The 18,878-nt window shown below is 40.7% G+C and overlaps 1 protein-coding gene across 9 annotated transcripts in view; it reads right to left on the bottom strand.

The window, feature by feature from the left end:
• LOC119011378 (RNA-binding Raly-like protein) overlaps window positions 1-18,878 on the bottom strand; it is a 43,102-nt gene that overhangs the window by 5,915 nt on the left and 18,309 nt on the right. For 6 of the 9 annotated variants that reach the window (XM_037084441.1, XM_037084437.1, XM_037084436.1 and 3 more), the window contains 3 exons: window positions 1,626-1,701; window positions 752-802; window positions 249-296 (listed from right to left, as the gene is read on the bottom strand). In XM_037084441.1, the coding sequence (XP_036940336.1) occupies window positions 249-296; window positions 752-802; window positions 1,626-1,701 (175 nt within the window). Of the gene's footprint in view, window positions 1-248; window positions 297-751; window positions 803-1,625; window positions 1,702-12,645; window positions 12,891-18,878 lie in introns of those variants that run through there. The other 3 variants (XM_037084444.1, XM_037084445.1, XM_037084443.1) reach the window with 3 other exon arrangements.

The following is an 18,878-nucleotide window of genomic DNA, read 5'->3' as shown; positions in this document are numbered from 1 at the left end:
ATGACATTCATTATGCCTATGATAATGTAGTTACTTTGCCTCAGATGGAAATGGGGCTATTCTTCTCAAAACTCATCTTTTTCTAAGTAGCTGACAAGGAAATGGGGAGAGGTGGGGGTGGGGGGTATGTACTGAGGGGCAAAAGACCAGGAGAAAAGGGACTTAAAGAGCGATATGGAAAATTTAAGTTAGCAAAGTAGAGCCAGACACTGCTGTCTTTAACTAGAGTGTTTTCTTCTTTAACATACCTGCTGTAGAAATCATCTCTGTAGTAGTCATAGTCAAATTCGTAGCCACTGTAAAAAAAAAAAGAAAATAAGCCGCTGTCAGGGAGGAAGAGGAAAATCCAGACAGAAGACACTAACAGAAAAATAAAGAACATGACCAGCAGTCTAGGTCTGAGCGAAATTATCTGTTCTGTGCTTTCTCAAAGATAATCTGCCACTTGAGGATCTACGCTTATTCCCTTTTTATGTGTTGGGACAAGATCAATTCCACTTTTTTTGTCCGTATGATAAACATAAGGCTGCATCCAACACCCGCTGAGTTTAGCTTAGCCTGAAACAGAGAGAATCAGCACCACTAAGCTCAATGACATATTTCATATTGTTTATCTGCACAAAAAAACAAAGAAAACTTGTTATTTAATTGTGGGTTTATGTACTAATAATTTGCATTTGAGTGTCAAACTTATATTTATCACTTAATAATTTGTTTTTTGCCCCCACCCATTAGAATGTGTGCACACTACCCTGTGTTTGTTGGCCTCTGGGTGGTGACTGAAGCGGTGCGATCCCCGTGACTGAAAGAAAAATAGACGTGGCAGATTTTACATCCCCTTTACTTTAAAATGTTACAAAAGAAACAGTAATTCTTTTTTCCAGAGCATCTGGAACTTGTTTAAATATTTTTCCTCCCCTCCACCTCTCTGTCTCTCTCTCACCAAGGAGGAAGAGGTGTGACAGTACAGCAGACTTCATGGCTGCTGTACTGCTGTACTGAGAGCTGTATTGATTATCTACTCTGATTCTCAGCCAGGAAACAAATACAAATATTTTTCAAAATGCATCAGTTTTTGAGTATAGGGTGAAGGCCAACAGCTGGTTAGCTCAATTCATAAAACCACGATGTGTCATTTTTACGCCTTTAAAGTTACTTTAACAAGACAATTAGTGAGCTCAAGAGGTGCTGGTTTGGTGGATTTTTATCTCAGAGCCAGACGAGCTGCTTCCTGCTGCAGTTTTCCCGCTAAGCTGACCATCTCCAGGCTCAAGCATCACAATCAGTGGACCTGAGCAAGGAAAGCGAATAAGCAGATTCGCCAAAACGTGAAACTAACATGATTTTTTTTTTTTTTTCTGTGCACTGCTTTTTCCTTTGCTTCAAACGAGACTCTAAAATGTCAAGAATGAGAAAATGTGTTATTGCAACAGCCAGAAATGGGGCGCTGATAACACAGGTAGGGAACCGACTGTTCCTTCAGAAAGCACCCGGGCCGCCAGTGAGGATCATGAGCACATATTTTACAGGCTGCAGAATGAAAGTGTAGCAGGAAAAGTAGGTCAGCAAAGCAATATCCGACTGATACAGCAAAATAAGATATATGGCACATGTCTCACACAGACCTGTAGAGGGAGGAGAGAGGCCTCTTGGAGCCCATCTTGGGCCTGTATGGTTTGGGCTCTCCTGCCATGTTGATATCTGGAGAAGAAAATGAAAACGACGTGATACAGTAGCAGCTTATAATGCACAGAAAATAATTCTGAGCATACCACAAGCTGCAGCTAAAGAGCCCTGGTGGAAAATATGCTTCTAAAAGCTTCTTGTGCTTTGCTGCTTTCCTCCTTTATGATTCAAAATTGGATATCTTTTGGTTTTGAATGATTGGTCAGAGCATCTAGCTCTCCATTTCGAGCGAAAAACAATAAACTATCTTTGGAAGTGACACTCGGTTACTTTGAGTATCCAAACTTCAGGTGACGAGTGACACTGCTAATTAGAGGATTTTCTTTTGAGGAGACGAAGAGTGAAAGGTGAGATTAGAGGAAGAGTGTCACTGACAAACACTCGGGGGGGGCCGATTCCCCTAAAGCACTTCTCAGGCACATCTGACAGACTCCATTCTGCCCGTCTCCTAAATTTGACCTCTTGGGTAACCTCGCAGATATTTTTTTCATCTCAGAGAAATGGATTTGGATGTGGGAATGTTTTCCAACATTTCTTTACACGGGGCAGAATCTTTTGAAGCGATGCCCTGCAGATTTAAGGAGGTGCTTTATAACAATGCGAGGAGAGGCATCATTTATTTCTGACTTCTAAGCGACTGTGATGTAGCACACAAAAGCACAATGTACGTCTGAGGTTGCTCCACATCAGCGACACCCTTAAATGTAAAAGTTACATAGCACAAAAACGCAACATGGTCAATGAATCATATCAAACCACGGCACCAAAGAAACTTATGAAAACAGGGGTGACTGCTGTGATTTGTTTGTTTTGAAACTTTTGGCTTCTCATGGGTTAGAAATTATTTATGGCAGCCATTCACTCTGATAGCAAAGCCCTTTGTACTCCTATAAATGTCATGAATACCATAGTGCTCACTGAGGTGCGCAGAAGGAGCAAAGTTAGTTTATGACACCAGAAAACATTACAGCAGGTAAGCATGTTCAGTAAGAGTCTGTAAGGTCTGTTCTGACATGGCCTTACTTAGTACTGGACCTTTTTTCATGCAAGACAATCATAAACTAGAGTGAAGTTCAACGTAATGGCTAAAACTGAAAGAATATAAGAATGCTGTGGCACAAAAAAAAAATCAAAGGTACTGCATGATGTATAAGAGACTGGGTTGTCTCTCTGAAGGAGACAACAGTCCTGCTGGTTTGACCAGCGCATCAGCAGCTGGAGCAGCAGCGGTAGACACATGATACACGTTTGTTAAATCCAAGGTGATTTGCAGTTCCCCAGGATATCATTAGATCTGGTGGCCGATGTGATTAAATTTGCTATAAAATCACAGAGAGATATAAAATCGTTCATCATGTCATCAAGTTGTGGTACAAATAAAGCACTTTCTTGTCAGGAAGAAATGTTGATTTTAAGTTGGTCTAGGGACTGGGTGACAAAATACCTCATTATCTACACTGCAACAGTACCGTAGAGACGACTATTGATTATTTTTCTGATAAAAACTCATCAGTAATGTGGGTAAAGACAAGTACTAGAACAGGAAGAACAGTTCAGTTTACTGTAACACAGCCTTTAAAAGCAGGAAGACAACACTGATGCCATATTTCAATGACAATCCAAAAATCTAAGACGATGCATAGTCTCAAATCCCAACAACAATATCATATCTCCATGATGCGAAGCCCTGCTCTGAAACGTGATTTTATACATTCTGGTTACAGTGGCCATAAATTGATTAATCAGTTGATAAGAAGTCACGTGTACAGATGAATCTTAATGCTCTAAAGCTGGCAGAGGTTCGTGCTGTCAAAACACCTGCAGTACGGTGTTCTGTGTGAGGAAACTAACCAGGTGAATTCAACTAGAGAGCATCAGTTCATTTAGTGATTTCACATGAGTCCACTGAAGCCCTCAAAGAGATAAAGACAAGCAGAGAGAACCTTTTACAGGATCGGGGCCTTGAGATACTGAGACATTGATCGACTACAAATCAATGTTTGGACAGTGTTTTTAACATTTTGTTCACTTAGTAAAAACTCAAGAAAAGAAAAAAATGTAATCCCCTTGAAATGCATGAGCAGACTGCTGTGACTCATCCCTAAACACCACATGGCTCTCGTCATGATTGACAGCCTCTCGTACCTGCCAAGAATCACTGCACACTAAACCAGGCTGGTATCACTGCTTTTAGTCTGTCGACGCTGCGGCGGCGGCTCAAACTCTGCTCAATCAGCCTCGAGTACTGCTCAAGGTCATACACCAAAAACACAAACAAATATCAAACATCCCCTTCCAACACACACACACACACACACACACACAAACAAACAAACAAAAACACACGCACACACAGGAGAGATGGATGAGTCACCCCTGACAGCTTCAACAAGTTACGCAGATAAAACAGCTTTGCATCAACTGCCTTGAGGATCATGCAGGAGCAAATGTCACGACAGGAGCTAAAGTCAAGTCATCTCGCCGAAAGCGCTGCAGTTGTCTTTTTTTCCCCACCCGCTCGTGGAGATGATAATGTCATCCCAGGCCGCAATGTTAACGTGCAGAGCTTATGAATTAAAGAATGCAAGATATCTCGGACCACAGTGCACAAGATCTCTGTTTTTTCCCCCCTCCGGCACGTCTTTTCACACACACTCCACAGCTGCACCTGCGTCTGGATCTTCCAGCATGTTGTCTGCAGATTAACCACAGCACTATGTTTGCAGTCTCTTCCTCTCCTCCTTTCTCCTCCTCATTTCCCCCCTCGATCTCCCTAATGGACTAATGGATTGGGGATGTATCGGCAGCTCTCAGGTGCACAGGGACAGCTGTATCATTATCATTAGGCTCCAGAAGGACGTGAGGAATGGTTCGCAATGTAAAGTGTGCTCTCTCCTCTGGTCCCCCACTGGGGTCATTAAAGAGAGAGCGAAGCACTAAAAAGCACTCCGAAGCGAACACCGCCAACCTCCCAGCAACCCCCAACCCTCCACACCCCCCGCAGACACACACTGAGCCTCTGATTAATTACAGTCATTATACTAATCATATACAAAAAAATGGAGCAGATGTGTGTGTGTGTGTGTGTGTGTGTGTGTGTGTGTGTGTGTGTGTGTGTGTGTGTGTGTGTGTGGCTGACTTGTTTGTATGTGGAGCAATAAAAAGGTTGAGGCTGGAGATGGAAGAGATGGGGACTGCGTTGCTAAGCAATAGCCAGTTATGGCTTGATTGATACTATAAACTGTATGCAGCATCAACACAGAAGGAAAATCACAGGCGACAAACAGAGTCAGACACAGATACTCTTAAATCCCCGTTCATCCTCTCGACTCATGAGAAGCTGCTCTTGTTCTTCTTCTGGTAAAATGTTGAACACAACGCCTCACTAAGAATTATTATTTATTTATTTATAAGAATTATTATTATATTTATTTATCTTTAAACCAACCATAACTGCTTAACCCAAATGTAAGATCACCAGATCTAGGATCTACTCACTAACAGATATCAGCCACCTAAATACACCTGATTTTTTTCTGTGCATAATTCCCAAAGAATTAATGCAATTTTAAAGAAAAGTGAAAACACATTTCTGGATCTGTCCCTTTATTCAGATTAGAACCCAAAGTTAAAGGGCTTTATTCTGGGCCGAGACCCATCCCCAATCTTAGTTTTATGGAAATCCGCTCAGTGGTTTTTTTGGAATCCTGGTAACAAACCAACCAATCAACTAACAAACAAACAAACAAACACTGGTGAAAACAAAATCTCCTTGGTGGAGCTGATGGAAATGTAACAATCTTAATAATAAAGTTATAGTTATAGTGACACCTGTAGTTACTTGTGGTGCATTTTTATACACCTTTAATGCAGGTTCTGTTCAAAATGACATGTGCGGGTGATGAAAACATGGCTGCTCTATGTGAAATGCTGCAGAAGAAGAGCAAATCCTAAGTCTGGTTTTAATACCTGTGGGTTGAGAATCCTTTGCGGCACAATGTCAGTCAACATCTAGCTTTGGTCTTAGCATTCTAGCACTGCTTGTAATTGAAAGGCAGACTGTGCCAGTAACATGTAAACTGCAATATAGAGGGGTTATTTCAGAATGCAAGTATATAAGATATTTAATGAAAGCATTTATTAAAAAGGATTTCTCACAATACAATATTACTCTTAAATTTGGTGGCAGCACACCAACATTTAGACACTGTTTCTGCTGTTTCCCATCACACCTGCCAGTCTGGCTCTACTCGGGTTCAAAGTGTTTTCTTAAACCAATGACGGGCTTGTCCTGATCCTCGCATTGCTATTGAAGACGCTATCTTTATGTTCTGTTTTGGTTTTCACCAACAATCCCGCTCTTTTGCTGCTATTAGCAAGTTGATAGCATAACCACTGAACAGGTCACAACCCAAAGATATCATGTTTGCTGTTGTAGAGGAGTAAAGAAACAAAGCAAATCTTCATATTAAAGAAGAAGGAATCAGAGGCAGAATAGTTGGTAATAGTTTTTCACATTAAGCTAAAGAGATATGAGCAATTGTTGGTATAAGAATCTAGATTAGTGCAGCTTTAAGGATTATAAGGAGTCTGATCAAAGGTTAGGTGTAAGGTTTTCTTATGCAAGTTAACAGACCTTTTTCAAAACCAGGTTTACAAAATGATTCAGTTACTAAAAAGATGATAGAAAGCAATACAGCATTGGAGGATAAAAGTGTCTTGAGATGAGATGTATCCAGATTGTACTGACTATCATGTCACAAATCAACAATGACAATATTGCTGTCATTTCAGCCATAGTACTGATCCATAAGCAAAACTTTACATGCACTATGAAAGCTTCTCTAAATCCAGTCTGAGACACAGTTTAATCCAGTCTTGTTTGCAGGTCACACACTGAGGTCAAACGGGTGTTTTCATCCCCTCGTCTCATCTGTCCACAAGATGAAAGCATCAATCTCAGGCTTTACAAGACCTCATTTCAACTGAGCGTCTCCTACGGCAAGGATGACTTCAGTAACAGTTTGGATAAAGAACACCATCATCACCTCAGGAGCCTCTGACACAGTTTGGATTCATTCATATTAATGAAGTTAAATTACCTGCGAGTGTGCTGCATGTGTGTGTCTGTGAGTGTGAGTGTGGGTCTATTTTAGTTAGACATAGACTGCTCAGCTCAGCGTGCCCTTGAGCTCTTTGTCTCTGGAGGTGTGGACAGGTCATTACAGCCGGACCGGGTGCACACACAGACACACGGACATAAATTTGAATGAGTCCGCCGGGATGAGTTTGGTTCGAGCAGCTAAATAACTGTGTGGCCCTTGTGCTGCATCTGTTTAGCCAAGCAGAAGCCACAAAAAATTATAGTGTGGTAGCAATTTCCCTCTTAACTGGGGTTTTTCTGATAGGTGACAATACATCTGAAGAGACTCTACAAAGCAACTCGACCTTTTTGACTCTGCCTTTCTTGATTCAAGGCTCTCAGGAAATTAGTGGAGGGAATAGTTGGGAAGTGGTTGTTAAACTAGTGCTCTCTCTCCAGCACGACTCAAGAGCTGGAAATGAGGTGATGGAGAAGAGAGATGAGAAAATAAGCTTTCCTCCCCTGAACTAATGCCTAGACATCATCTTTGGCAGGCAAAGGATCACTCCTGGCACAGAACAAACTCTGTCTCTGCCGTAACACGCATCCTGAGAGCAGGCAAGCAGTATTTGATGAAGAGATCATCCAGGCACCTGTGTGAATACAAATGTGCGACTAAGAGACATCCTGCGTGACAGCTGTCGCAGATTCAATCTAGCCTGTGTTCTCGCGCCCCTGTAAATCTGACAGCAGGGACTTGAATAATCTCCGGTCTCGACTCAAGGGCAGAGGGAACTCCGGCTTTTTATTGCACCTGAGAGTGTGTTTTCTCAAGCAGCAGAGCGGGGTGAATGTGAATGATTGTATGTACAGGTAGACGCAGTCATGTATATGCATAAGTGTGTGTGTGTGTGTGGACGTGATGACCTTCTGTTCACATCATCTTGAAATGTTTTCACTTACACGTCAGAGACATGATGTAGTTCATTTTAGTTGGTTAGCTGCACAAAGAAAGACATGGACCGAACTAATAGTGTGGATAAATGTTTATATTCACACTTCTCTCTCTTGACTATCTCAAGTGGGTCTAATTTGCTATAAATTCTGGGTAAATTATCCGTGCCGAGCCCGACGCTCAGCTCCATAGGGCCTTCAGTCCAGCTGGAAATGCTTCAGTTAGCAAAAAATTCCAACATTAGCATAAAATCCTCATGCAGAGCAGGGCGGCGCTGCTTGGTCAGGCTCAGTTTCCTCAAACAAACAACTGGTGACATCCTCACCAGGCTACTGTACATCTCCTGCCTAAACTGTGCCCTCCGAAAACTCATTTTCTTGCTCCAAAACACTGTTAAACGACAAATTAGCAGCAGTGTTTCCTTTTTTTTCATCATTTGTTGCCACCAGTCGCATGGCTCTGTTCAGTCAGAGTTTGTATGGGGTAGGGCGGATGACCTTTTAGCATTTAAGCAACTCTATGGATCAATTAACAACAACAATTTACATGTTAATCACCTTTTCTTTTCTTTCTTTTTTTTTCACGTGTGAGCAGGTCGTAACATGACATGAAAAAATGAGACCTTCCCTGTCTGTGGATGATTTGTTTAAGCTGTTAAATGATGCTGGACTGTGGATTTCCTTGAAAAGGAAGTGACCTCAGGCGTGTTCTTGAGTGACGCTGCTAACATCGAGCAAAACAGCAGCTAACATTAGTTTATAAATGTCCGCTTACATACACTAAGGAATGGCTTAGTTCCAGTTCCACAGAGCCCCTTTAAAATAATTCTGTCTTTATTTACTGGGCGTCACTATCAGTCTATCGCTATGAAACTGGCTCGTAATATGAGCAGCTAGCTTTTTGGCGGGGCTAATGTGTTGCTAAAGTGTTAGCTAATGTCAGGGCACTTTGGAAAGCTGTTGTTGTGTACCTGCGATCACAACAAGCATGCTAGTTATATGCTTTTCTACAGTTACCGCTACTCTTTTTGCAGAATTTCAAAAGTCTCTCTTTAAAACTGAATTCTACACAGACAAGAGAAAAGTCTCTTCTTAATTACTGCTGTATATTGTGTTTTCCTGCAGTCAGCTGGCCATCAGGCCTTAAGGCTACCTTTATAGGTTAATGCGTACGTACCATTAGCTAGTACAACCATCTCAGTGACTTTAAATTTACTGTGTGACCCTTTATTTTACTGTTGTATTATTTGTACTGTGATAATTCAATGTATTGTTTTTGCTATTGTGACATAATGTAAGTCACTGCAATACTTTTGTTAAGGCAATAAAAAAATGTTGAAATAATAATGTTTGATAAAAATATATATATATTTAAACAAAAATACGAAAAGATTATAGTAAAAACAACAGACAGTCAGAGCCCTATGGGAGACTTCATATATCAGATAATCAGCACTGTGTTGTGCATCATGATTCATACGGATATGCTTAATCTGAGTCATGTCATCTTTTATACTGGATGTTAAAACCACACACAAAGGGGGAAAAACCATAATCATGCAAGCGTACCACTCTGTGAACTCTTTGAACTGAGCTACCTGCTCTGAACGAGTGCACCGATTTCAATCAGGACTTGAACCTGGAGGCTTCAAGGTGGAGGTTTTTGTTACGGTTGGAAGGCGACACGTGGATTAATTGCTCACCAGCCTGTCCTTCATTAATGAATTCCTTGTACTTTGCTCGGTCGCCCTCTTAAAAGAAAATGGTTACTTGGCAGCGCACAAAATTGGCAGCTGGTCCCAAAGCTCCTGAGTATCTAATACAATCATTTTCATTAGACCTGCTGAGTTATGGTCCATTAAGGAGAACATGATGTGGGGTTTGCTACTCTCTCAGGTTGACTGTGCTCTGTGTATTGCACATTGGGAATACAAATACAAATAAATATTTAAAGTTAAGAAAGTAATATTTTCAACATCTCAACATTTTTAGGTGTTGATTTTTGCATCAATTCATAATGAGCGTGTTGCCGTGGCCTGAGGTGCAGATACTTTAGTCTTTTATCTCTTGTGATCTGTTAATACACTTTCCTCCTTTTCCGCTTTGGCTTTTTTTTTCCATGATGTAACTATGTGGCTCTTACATGCAATGCTTTGAAACATTTTAACCCCTCAAGTCAGTTCATCCCTTTAACCTAACCGCGGGGCATGTGAGTCTGTGCACGCAGCCGATAAATAAAACTGGCAGCTGCCACCTGCTCGAAACTCCTCATACATCTGCTCTGAAAGTTGGCCTCCTTGTTCATCAGTTCACACATCGAGGATCACACATGGTGTAGAGTTACAACTGCTGCAGCTGACTGTGATTATAATTTAGTTGAGCACCAGATAATGAATGTGCAAAAACTTTGATATTTGATTAATCATTCAAGCCAGCGGTTGGCAACCTGTGGGTCATTGAGAAGGATTGTCTTCACTTGTGTGATTAAATCCTCCTCAAGAATAGCCACCAGTTTAAATTTTGCTGCAGAATGGGCAAACCAGATTTTAATGCTTTTCTTTTAGGCTCTTTCTCATTGCCCAGGTATTTTAAAAAGCACATTTTAAGGCAGATAAGAAAACAGACTGAACATCAGTGTAGATGATAAAATGCACAATGGCTATATTCAAATTAAGTGCTTCATTTTTGGGGCCCAAAACAACCATATGCACTAGTTCAACTGTAAAAGCAGCCTGTCAGGACACTTGTTTTCGTTTCTAATTTGGCGACCTCTAGTGGTCATGGTAGCAATTACAGCAGCAAAGAAGGGAGTCAGTTGAAGTGGTATAAAGTCCTGCACCCACATTTTTAACACGTTTATTGGTGCCACCAGTTTGGTCAAATTTAGCAGATGTTTAATGTAACCTGGGTTTCCGTTATACGGTAATTACCACACTTTCACCGGTAAAATCTGCCGAAGTCCAGTATTTTTTAACCCCACCGGTCAAAATGTCCAGTGAAAATCTTCCCTCCAAGCGCAATTTGAATTTTATTTACAAGTGAGGACGAGTTGGTGGCAGCTACAGCCCTGCTCATCAATGCCATTTGTGCGTAACAAGAGGCCATCGCTGTAATGACAGTGCTCCACGGTTATGGAGGCTTGAACTTCTCAACAGCCTGCAATGTTCTCATCAGAGATTTCAGCGAAATGGGCTAAACTGGCCAAGATAGCCTGCGTGATCCCCGTCTCCAGTGTGAGAGGTTTCTGCCTGCAGAACCGCATCAAAACAGCACAGCAAAGTCGCCTGTGGGAGAACAAGGTGACAGGACTGATGCGTATTGCAAGTTGCGAAGACACTGCACACTTTTGATTTTAATTCAGCTGCTGCACATTTTGCTGCAGTGAAAAATGTGTAAAAAAAAAAAAAAATGTCAAGAAATATTTTTATTGCATATATATTTCAAAAGCATATAATGAACAGACTTATTTTTTGTTATTTCAAGTTGGCAGCAACAGGCCTTCAGCGCATTGTGCAATATTTATTTCAAAGTTACGCACGTGAGTCAATTGACGGCACTCATTTTATTTGATGCAGCCTATACTTTTATAAATTGACATGAGAGATTATAAATTGACATGCTTTGATATCATTCTTATATATCCTACATATTATTTAGCATTTTAAGCTTAATAAATTCAGATAGATATTTGACTGCAATTTCAAACATTTTTCCGGTAAATAGAAAACCTGCCAGTCGCGTTGTCCGGTGCTAGCGGAAATCCTGAATGTATCCCGCAAAAATGGTTTGAGGTATTATTTGGTACAGTTAATTGATTTGCTGGTGCACCCTCATTAAAGAGGTGGGCGCACCAGTGCCACAAGTGTAAAACCTTAGTCTGGAGCCCTGGAACAATGATGTTCTCCTCACCCCCCTCGAGTAGTTTTATTGCCTCAATCCAACCAACTGTGACTGTACGACAAAGGTTTGGTGTTAGCTGTGCTGCTCCTTCTGCACCAAGACAAAATATCTGCTGCGAGAAAGATGGTGAGAAGGATAATAGTTCACTGCAGCTCTAACTTCATGTACTTAAACAAATATTAATACAAGGGTTTAAAATGCAAAGCTGCCCAGATGAATAATGGATTTGGATCATGGAACAGTGCATCAGTAGATTCATTAATGTTATAAATTATTCATTTACCCACAGATCTGCTCACCAAGCAAGAATATCTCCATCAGCACACAACCTCTTTATGTACACAGGTGCACAGCACACCTGGAGCAAACAGCAGAGAGGCACTTTGCTCAAAGGCACTCCGTGGAGTCCAACCTGAACATCACATATACTTCTTTAGACTACACTCACCAAGTAGATTCAAATAAATGTTATGCCCTTTAGGCAGCAATTTCCTGCCTCTGATCAAGTCACATAGGGAAAATTAGTGTCAGTGAAAAGCACAAAAGCTGGATGAAAATAGATTTGTGTTGTCTGATACGGTAAATTATTGTCACATTAGCCCGGGCATAAATAAATGATTATCCTGTGTGATTTGCATATTTTAATTATCATGCATGGTGAAAAGCTACAGCGCAGTATTTCACAGAGCACTTTAAGATCAAATGAGGACTACGTTTTCTTTCTTGGAAATTTCAGATTTACATGCAAATGCTGACGCGCAGAAGAAGAAGAAAAAGAAGGAGGCACAGTGCAGAGGACGGATTTCAACCAACAGAAAAACGCTGCAAAGTAGCCTGCACACACATGGATCTAAACAAGAAGTTCCTCAAGGGATCACCACTCAAACAAGAGATATTTGTAGAGCAAATTCAATGTCAAATAAGTGAAACTTCAGGGGAAAAAAAATAATTAATCAACTAAACATAAAATTGGCAGAGACATAAACTCCAGTTATCGTCACTGACTGATGCCTCGTACTCACATCTCTGGTTGCGACGCCTGCCTTTGTACATAGTCATGACGGTGAGCGGTACAACACGCTGCTGTGATAACTCTGCTGTGGCCGGGCCGAGTCCGCTTCCTCTTCTCTCTGCCCAAAAATAGACAGAGTGCCGGTGCACCTCCAGCTCCAGACTCACAGCCGCTTCAGACCATACCATTTGTCAGACTATTCCAGGGGGAGCTCTCGCCTCAAAGCCTCCACTCTGCTCCAGATGCAAGAAAACACAAGCTGAACTAAAAATCCTCGTTTTGCCTTCGTGTCTCTACTGATGGCGGGGGAAAGGCAAGAAGTTTGATTAAGATCTTTTATGGACGTCTCTCTCTCCCTCCCCTTAAATGCATTTTTACCAGGAAGAACATAGATGTTAAAGAAAACAGAGCTCGTGAAACTAATCTATTGCAGCTTTTTCATACAATATTCTGTTTCAAGTGCAAGGCTGTAATAAGCATCTCAGCCCACAATTTTTTAATTTAAAAATCAAAATTGTGTCTCTGTAGCTACCTATTAGTTTAAGTGAATTAGCTGATTAATATACTGGATTTAATTCAAACGTGGAAATTCTTAGCATACTACATGCATATATAATTATCCGTTAAAAGACCATCATGTGTATGGCTGCAACTAAAGATTATTTCCATAATCAATTAACAGCTGTCAGACAATAACATGTAAGAAGATAGTGAGGAATAAATGCAGATCCCAAGTTAAAAACATTACTTAAAATATCTTGTTTAACAGACCAATCAGTCCAAAACCCAAAGACATTAAGATACTATCATACGAGATGACGGAAAAGCAAACAATAATCAATACATTTTGAAGTCTGTTAAAGCAAAATTATGTAAAAATTGGCATTTTGTATGATTTGGTGCCCCCCACAGTTTCTGAGTGTCAAAAGTAAACATGGCTGTAACGCTGTGATCCAACCCGCTCACTGAAGTTACATAGTGCAGAAACAAGTGATGGAGGGCAAAGTGGCTGAGACAGAGACACAATTCACCCTGTTACAAGACACTGTAACACCAACATCATATTGAAGCTGTTGTTCTAAGGTAAGGTAAGAGTTTAACTAATTATTAAATTAAGAAGTTGTTTCAGTTTTATTCAGGTTTTTTTTAATTGTAAAATGTGAACTTTTCTTGGCAATGAATGTGCAGAATGACAAAATGACTTAAAGTTGTATCTTTACCTTAAAACATCAACATTATTAATTCACCTTTACATTTACAAGTGCCTTGTGTTGATATTCATAAAAATACTGTCATAAACTGACTGTGAGGACAAATTTGAGTTATTTGGCTAACAGTGTGTCTCATCAACATTACCAGGAAAGGACTCTGAAAAAAACCATGAAATACAAAACTACCCAAATAAACCGTAGGGGGGCTTTAAACACACAGGTCATGAATCTTTCCACCTGATGAATCTAAGTCTGCTATTGATTCTTGTGTTTCGCCTGAGGGAATCTAATCGCTAACTTGATGTTGTGAAGGAGCGTCACGCAGGTTTATGAAAACTTTCGCGCCGTAAGATCAAGACGAGATCAGTCAGAGCGAAAATACAACATAAAGCAGTGGGCCGTAAAATCAAAACAAGGAGCCGAAAGACAATAAAAAGATTCATATACAGTAGAGCCAGAGTGACGACTCCCAACACTTTCACACTATACATGTGTACTGACATGCACACAGGTAACGTTGACAAATACCAGTACGTTGTTTTTGTATATACTGTATATATTATCTAAACAACGTAAACATCGCAGCTATTGCATCTGTATCGTCCCAGTGAAAGTATTATAATAGCAATATTCTTATACGGAAAGATGACAACAAAGCTCTATTAGCAGGATGTTCTGATCAAAAATGTTAATAAAAAAAATACTTTAAAGACAAGAATTAATGGAACACGGGATAAAACATTTACTTACTCAAAACAATCAGCTGAATAAAGTGAGAAATGCTCAGTATTACAGCAGAAATAAAAGGTTAATTCTTGTGTATTCAATAATTAGAGCATCACGAAAAACCGTCCAAACATGTCTTGCTCTGTGATTCTCTCCGTTAAACACAGACTGACACACGCAATTCCACAACAATTCAACAAACATTTGTGGCAGATTAACCAAGGATAAAAAAAAATAATAAAAATAAAAACATCTACAAGAGAGTGAATCAAACGCACGCTTTCATAACTCGGAATGGTAAATCAACCTCCCACTGCCAAAGTCTCCCATTCATCTCTGTTTTTTTTGTCTTCACATTTAATTTAAAGTGGATGGGATGTGGACGTAAGAGACGGATTGAAAAAGCAGAGCGCCCGGGGGGGGGAGCTGCCTACTGATTCCCCAGCTGTTGCAGCATTTGGGCTCTGTTGTAGATGAAGCCTTGTAATTGTGATATCTAATTACACTGACACGGGGTTCGCAGCTGTCTCGCGCGCAGCCTGACATCTTAATAGTAACCCAGCTTCTCTGTTCTCGATTAGAAGCGACAAGAAACTAAAAGCTTCGTGAAAGACAGAGGCAGAGCGTGACGGATTCATTGTCTCTAGGCGAGTCACTGGAATCAAACGCCAGCTTCCTCAACTGTTGACATCTTTAGAGAAGCTTCACAAAAGCGAGCTCTGATCATCTAATGTGAGGAGTGAAAACGAACTGAAGCTCACCAGCACCGTGAGCAGCAGAGACGAATCACTCAACATGCTTCTTTTCATTGCATATAAATGACTCATAAGCGGGAAAATGTGGCTGAATATTCTGCAGGCTGTCCTCCCTGCACGAGTCTGACTACCGAGGATCCAAATGAATCACACATGCTGAGGGACAGAATAAGATGTCCCAGTTTTCGGTGGCGGCGCCCTCACTGGTATTCTCTCAGCACCATCTAGTGTTCATGCAGACGGAGGATTCAGGAGGGAGGAAAAACTGGTAGACAGAGCGCAGATACACATTTCTATCCACTGATGAATATATAACCATCAAATTAATAAAACAAGCGCCATGATCTAATCATAGTTTATTGATTTGATGTCCTTTTTATTAAGTCAATTCTAAATTCTTATTGTTTTAATCTCCGTGTCACCTTATTTTCCTGTATATTATTCTACTAAATCAAATAAATAAACGTTCTCCAGATTATTAGATTAGAGTTTTGACAGACGAATTTGCGAAACGGTTGCTTCATTGTTACAGAAAATACAGACCTTTTCCCCCCAAACGACCATCTGACACATTTCATCAAAGAACAAATGACTTGCAGCGCTGAATGTAACGAGAGAAGACCTTACAACCCCTCTGATCCATCCTGCAGTACGCGCTTCAGCCGCAGAGAGACGCTCAAAGACTGCCAGACAGCTGCCGCACATGAAAGCTCCCGCACACTTTGAACCAAATGATGTCGGGGAGGCACATATGATCACAGCTAGCCCTGATTATGAAAAATGAACCTTAAAATATCAATTCATCTGTGTCCAGATCTTATCCACAAAAGCAGAAAATGCTGAGTCGGCGAAACGAGAACGAAACGCTCCCCCTGTGTGCTCTTCATCACCGGCAGACAGCTTCATCAGGATCTAAGTAGCTGCTGTCTGAGGCCAAACACCGGTGTGATTGAATGTCACTTTTATTAGCGTGGACTACTTAAAGCCATCACATCGGGAACCCAGTCATGTCTGAAGGAATGAAATTGAGTAAAGCTAAAGCTGAAGATTTAGCATCTTGTGGTTATTAAATCTACTCAAGCGTGAGGCGTTCTGGTCATTCAGCAGACCGAGCTGCCCGACCCAATCACCAGGATAAATGTTGGCAATGTGTGTTTCTACAGATGACCCGTATGTTGAAATGTTCAATCTCTTTTGGTTACATTTTCCAGTTTTATGTTGTGACAACACTACTTTTTATCGTATGATTAGGTTTAGGCACAAAAAACAGTTAGGGTAAGATCATGTTTTGGTTTAAAATGTTTTTTTTTGGTTTTTTTTACATACAAACACAACTGAAGATGTTTGACTTCGACTTGTCACCAAATATTTCTGTTTTCACACTTCTTGTTAAAATATCAGGTTTTTTTGATGCCATAAAGAGAGCTGCAGATGTCCTGAATTGTCAAAAGTATAAACTTTTGTCGCCACAAACAAAGCTGAAGATTGGACCACGGTCCTCTTAACATATGTTGAAACGCACTCTTGAACTGCAGTCAGTGGCTTGCCAGCCTCCTTGCCTCTAACTCCACCATCATCCCCTCCACCTACTGATATGAGGTCATAAACATGTAATGTGACATGACATTGTATTGTAACAATGTCAGTATGGTACACAGCCTATGCCATGTACAAATATGAATGCATCAGTTGTTTGCACTGTATTGTCCGGCCAGTACCTTATCTTGGCTTCCTTCACAGGTTTGTTTCCGACCCTCCTTTCATGTCGTACTTTTATTCATGACGCCCATCACTGTGTGTAATTGAGTATAAGAATTAATATATCTTGCAGGCTGCACCCTGTGGCAGTATGGGTCAGAATCATATATGAAGTCCATGTTTAAAAGATAAGGCGTGAGGGTTAAATTTCACGGGGCAGAGCAGAATAAAAGAAGAATAGATGACTTTCGAAAGCAGAGGCAGGCAATACTGAAGGCACACCTCTGACACTTGTGGTGCATTGATAATATCCTGAATATACTGTGTGTGTCTGTCTGTGTTTACAGGGACACTATTGAAGTGCAGCCAGTGGAGATGCAATATGCCGAGCTATGCAAAGGAATAGCTCGCTGATATATGCGATTTAAGCTCTCACTGCCTTTGTTCAGAAGACACATGTTCACCTGAGATGTCCTTTCCTTTCTCTGGGAGCCTTTGTGGATGTTGTTTCCCTCAGATGATATAAATGTTGCGGTTTATCGTGTGAATAACAATGAGAGGAGCCTCTTTAAGTGGATGCAATGATGCAGACAGAACAAGACAGTCAGGACAAGAGAATCTGTGTTGACAGCAGTGTGGATATTTCTGCGGTGTGGCTTTTACAAATGTGGCTTATTTTTCTTGTCACTGATCACGTCTGATGAATGAACAAATGGTCAAAATCTGGCCAGCATTTACAAGAAAACACTTAAATGATGCACGCCGTGGTGGAGACCTTGAAATGTGTCCTTAAGAGCTAATTAAGCAAACATTAAATGACGAAGCCAATGAGGCTTCAAGGATTAAAAACTCCACCATGTGACACTAGAGGAAATAGTGAAAACTATCTGCAGCTCTGGAGGAGAGAGTGAGGTGCAGAGCACGACCTGCCGGAGGAATAAACACCCAGATTCACACTGAATTCTGCTCAGATCCGGAGCTGAAAGGAGAGCACAGAGTTTACGTTTTAACTTATGGGATCTGAAAGGTGGATTTATCTTCACTTCCGTTTATCAACCTGGCTGCAGCAGCAATCTGTGGAGCCGACCTCCATCGTTGGGTGTAACATCTCCCCCGACTGGAGCTGTCGGGGAAGTGTACTTTATTTGTAAGCTTACAGAGAGGAGAGGGGATAAAGAAGGGAGAGAACCGTCTCTGGTTGAGTGCTGAATTCAGTCAAAGTTGAACTGAATTAAGTTTTATTCATGTTAAGTTGACTCTCGCCCCCTGTCCTGGAACTAGTGAAACACACTGTTACCCCGAGTAAGCTTTTCTCTTGGTGAACACTGTTGGAAACATTTAGGGCCACAAATGAACAAATGATATCAATTATAATGTCGTTATGGAGACAGTTAGCTTTAACTATCTCTTTAAAGATATTATATGTAGGAATTCAGCATCAAAATGCACTTAACTACATACAAGCATTTTTTTTTCATTCATTGTTTCTCCTGCCTCCAGTGTTTATTCCAAACTGCTAGAATACAGACATGAGAGTGGTATACATTTTCTTATCTGATGCTTGGTGAGAAAGTAAATAAGCTTATTACCCAAAAGGTTGAATTGTTCCTTTGAAGGGTAGTTCCACCTTATTGCAACATTTTCCTAGTCTCAGCAATTAATTCTAGATGATGTGATAACAATGCACTCACCAAAGTAAATACTGACATCTGAGAACACAGCAACAATAACAACTCAACTATTGTCGGTCTTTAAACTCCTTGGAGATTTTTATTTTCTTTAATTGCAACAAGCTGTGAGAAGAGAAGCACATTATAACAGATAATTATGAAAATGTTATCTTTGAGCTGAGC

This window comes from Acanthopagrus latus, chromosome 21 (assembly GCF_904848185.1).
Source record: "Acanthopagrus latus isolate v.2019 chromosome 21, fAcaLat1.1, whole genome shotgun sequence".
NCBI lineage: Eukaryota > Metazoa > Chordata > Actinopteri > Spariformes > Sparidae > Acanthopagrus > Acanthopagrus latus.
The sequence above is the reverse complement of the archived record's forward strand: the minus strand, read 5'-3'. Positions and strand labels throughout refer to the sequence as shown.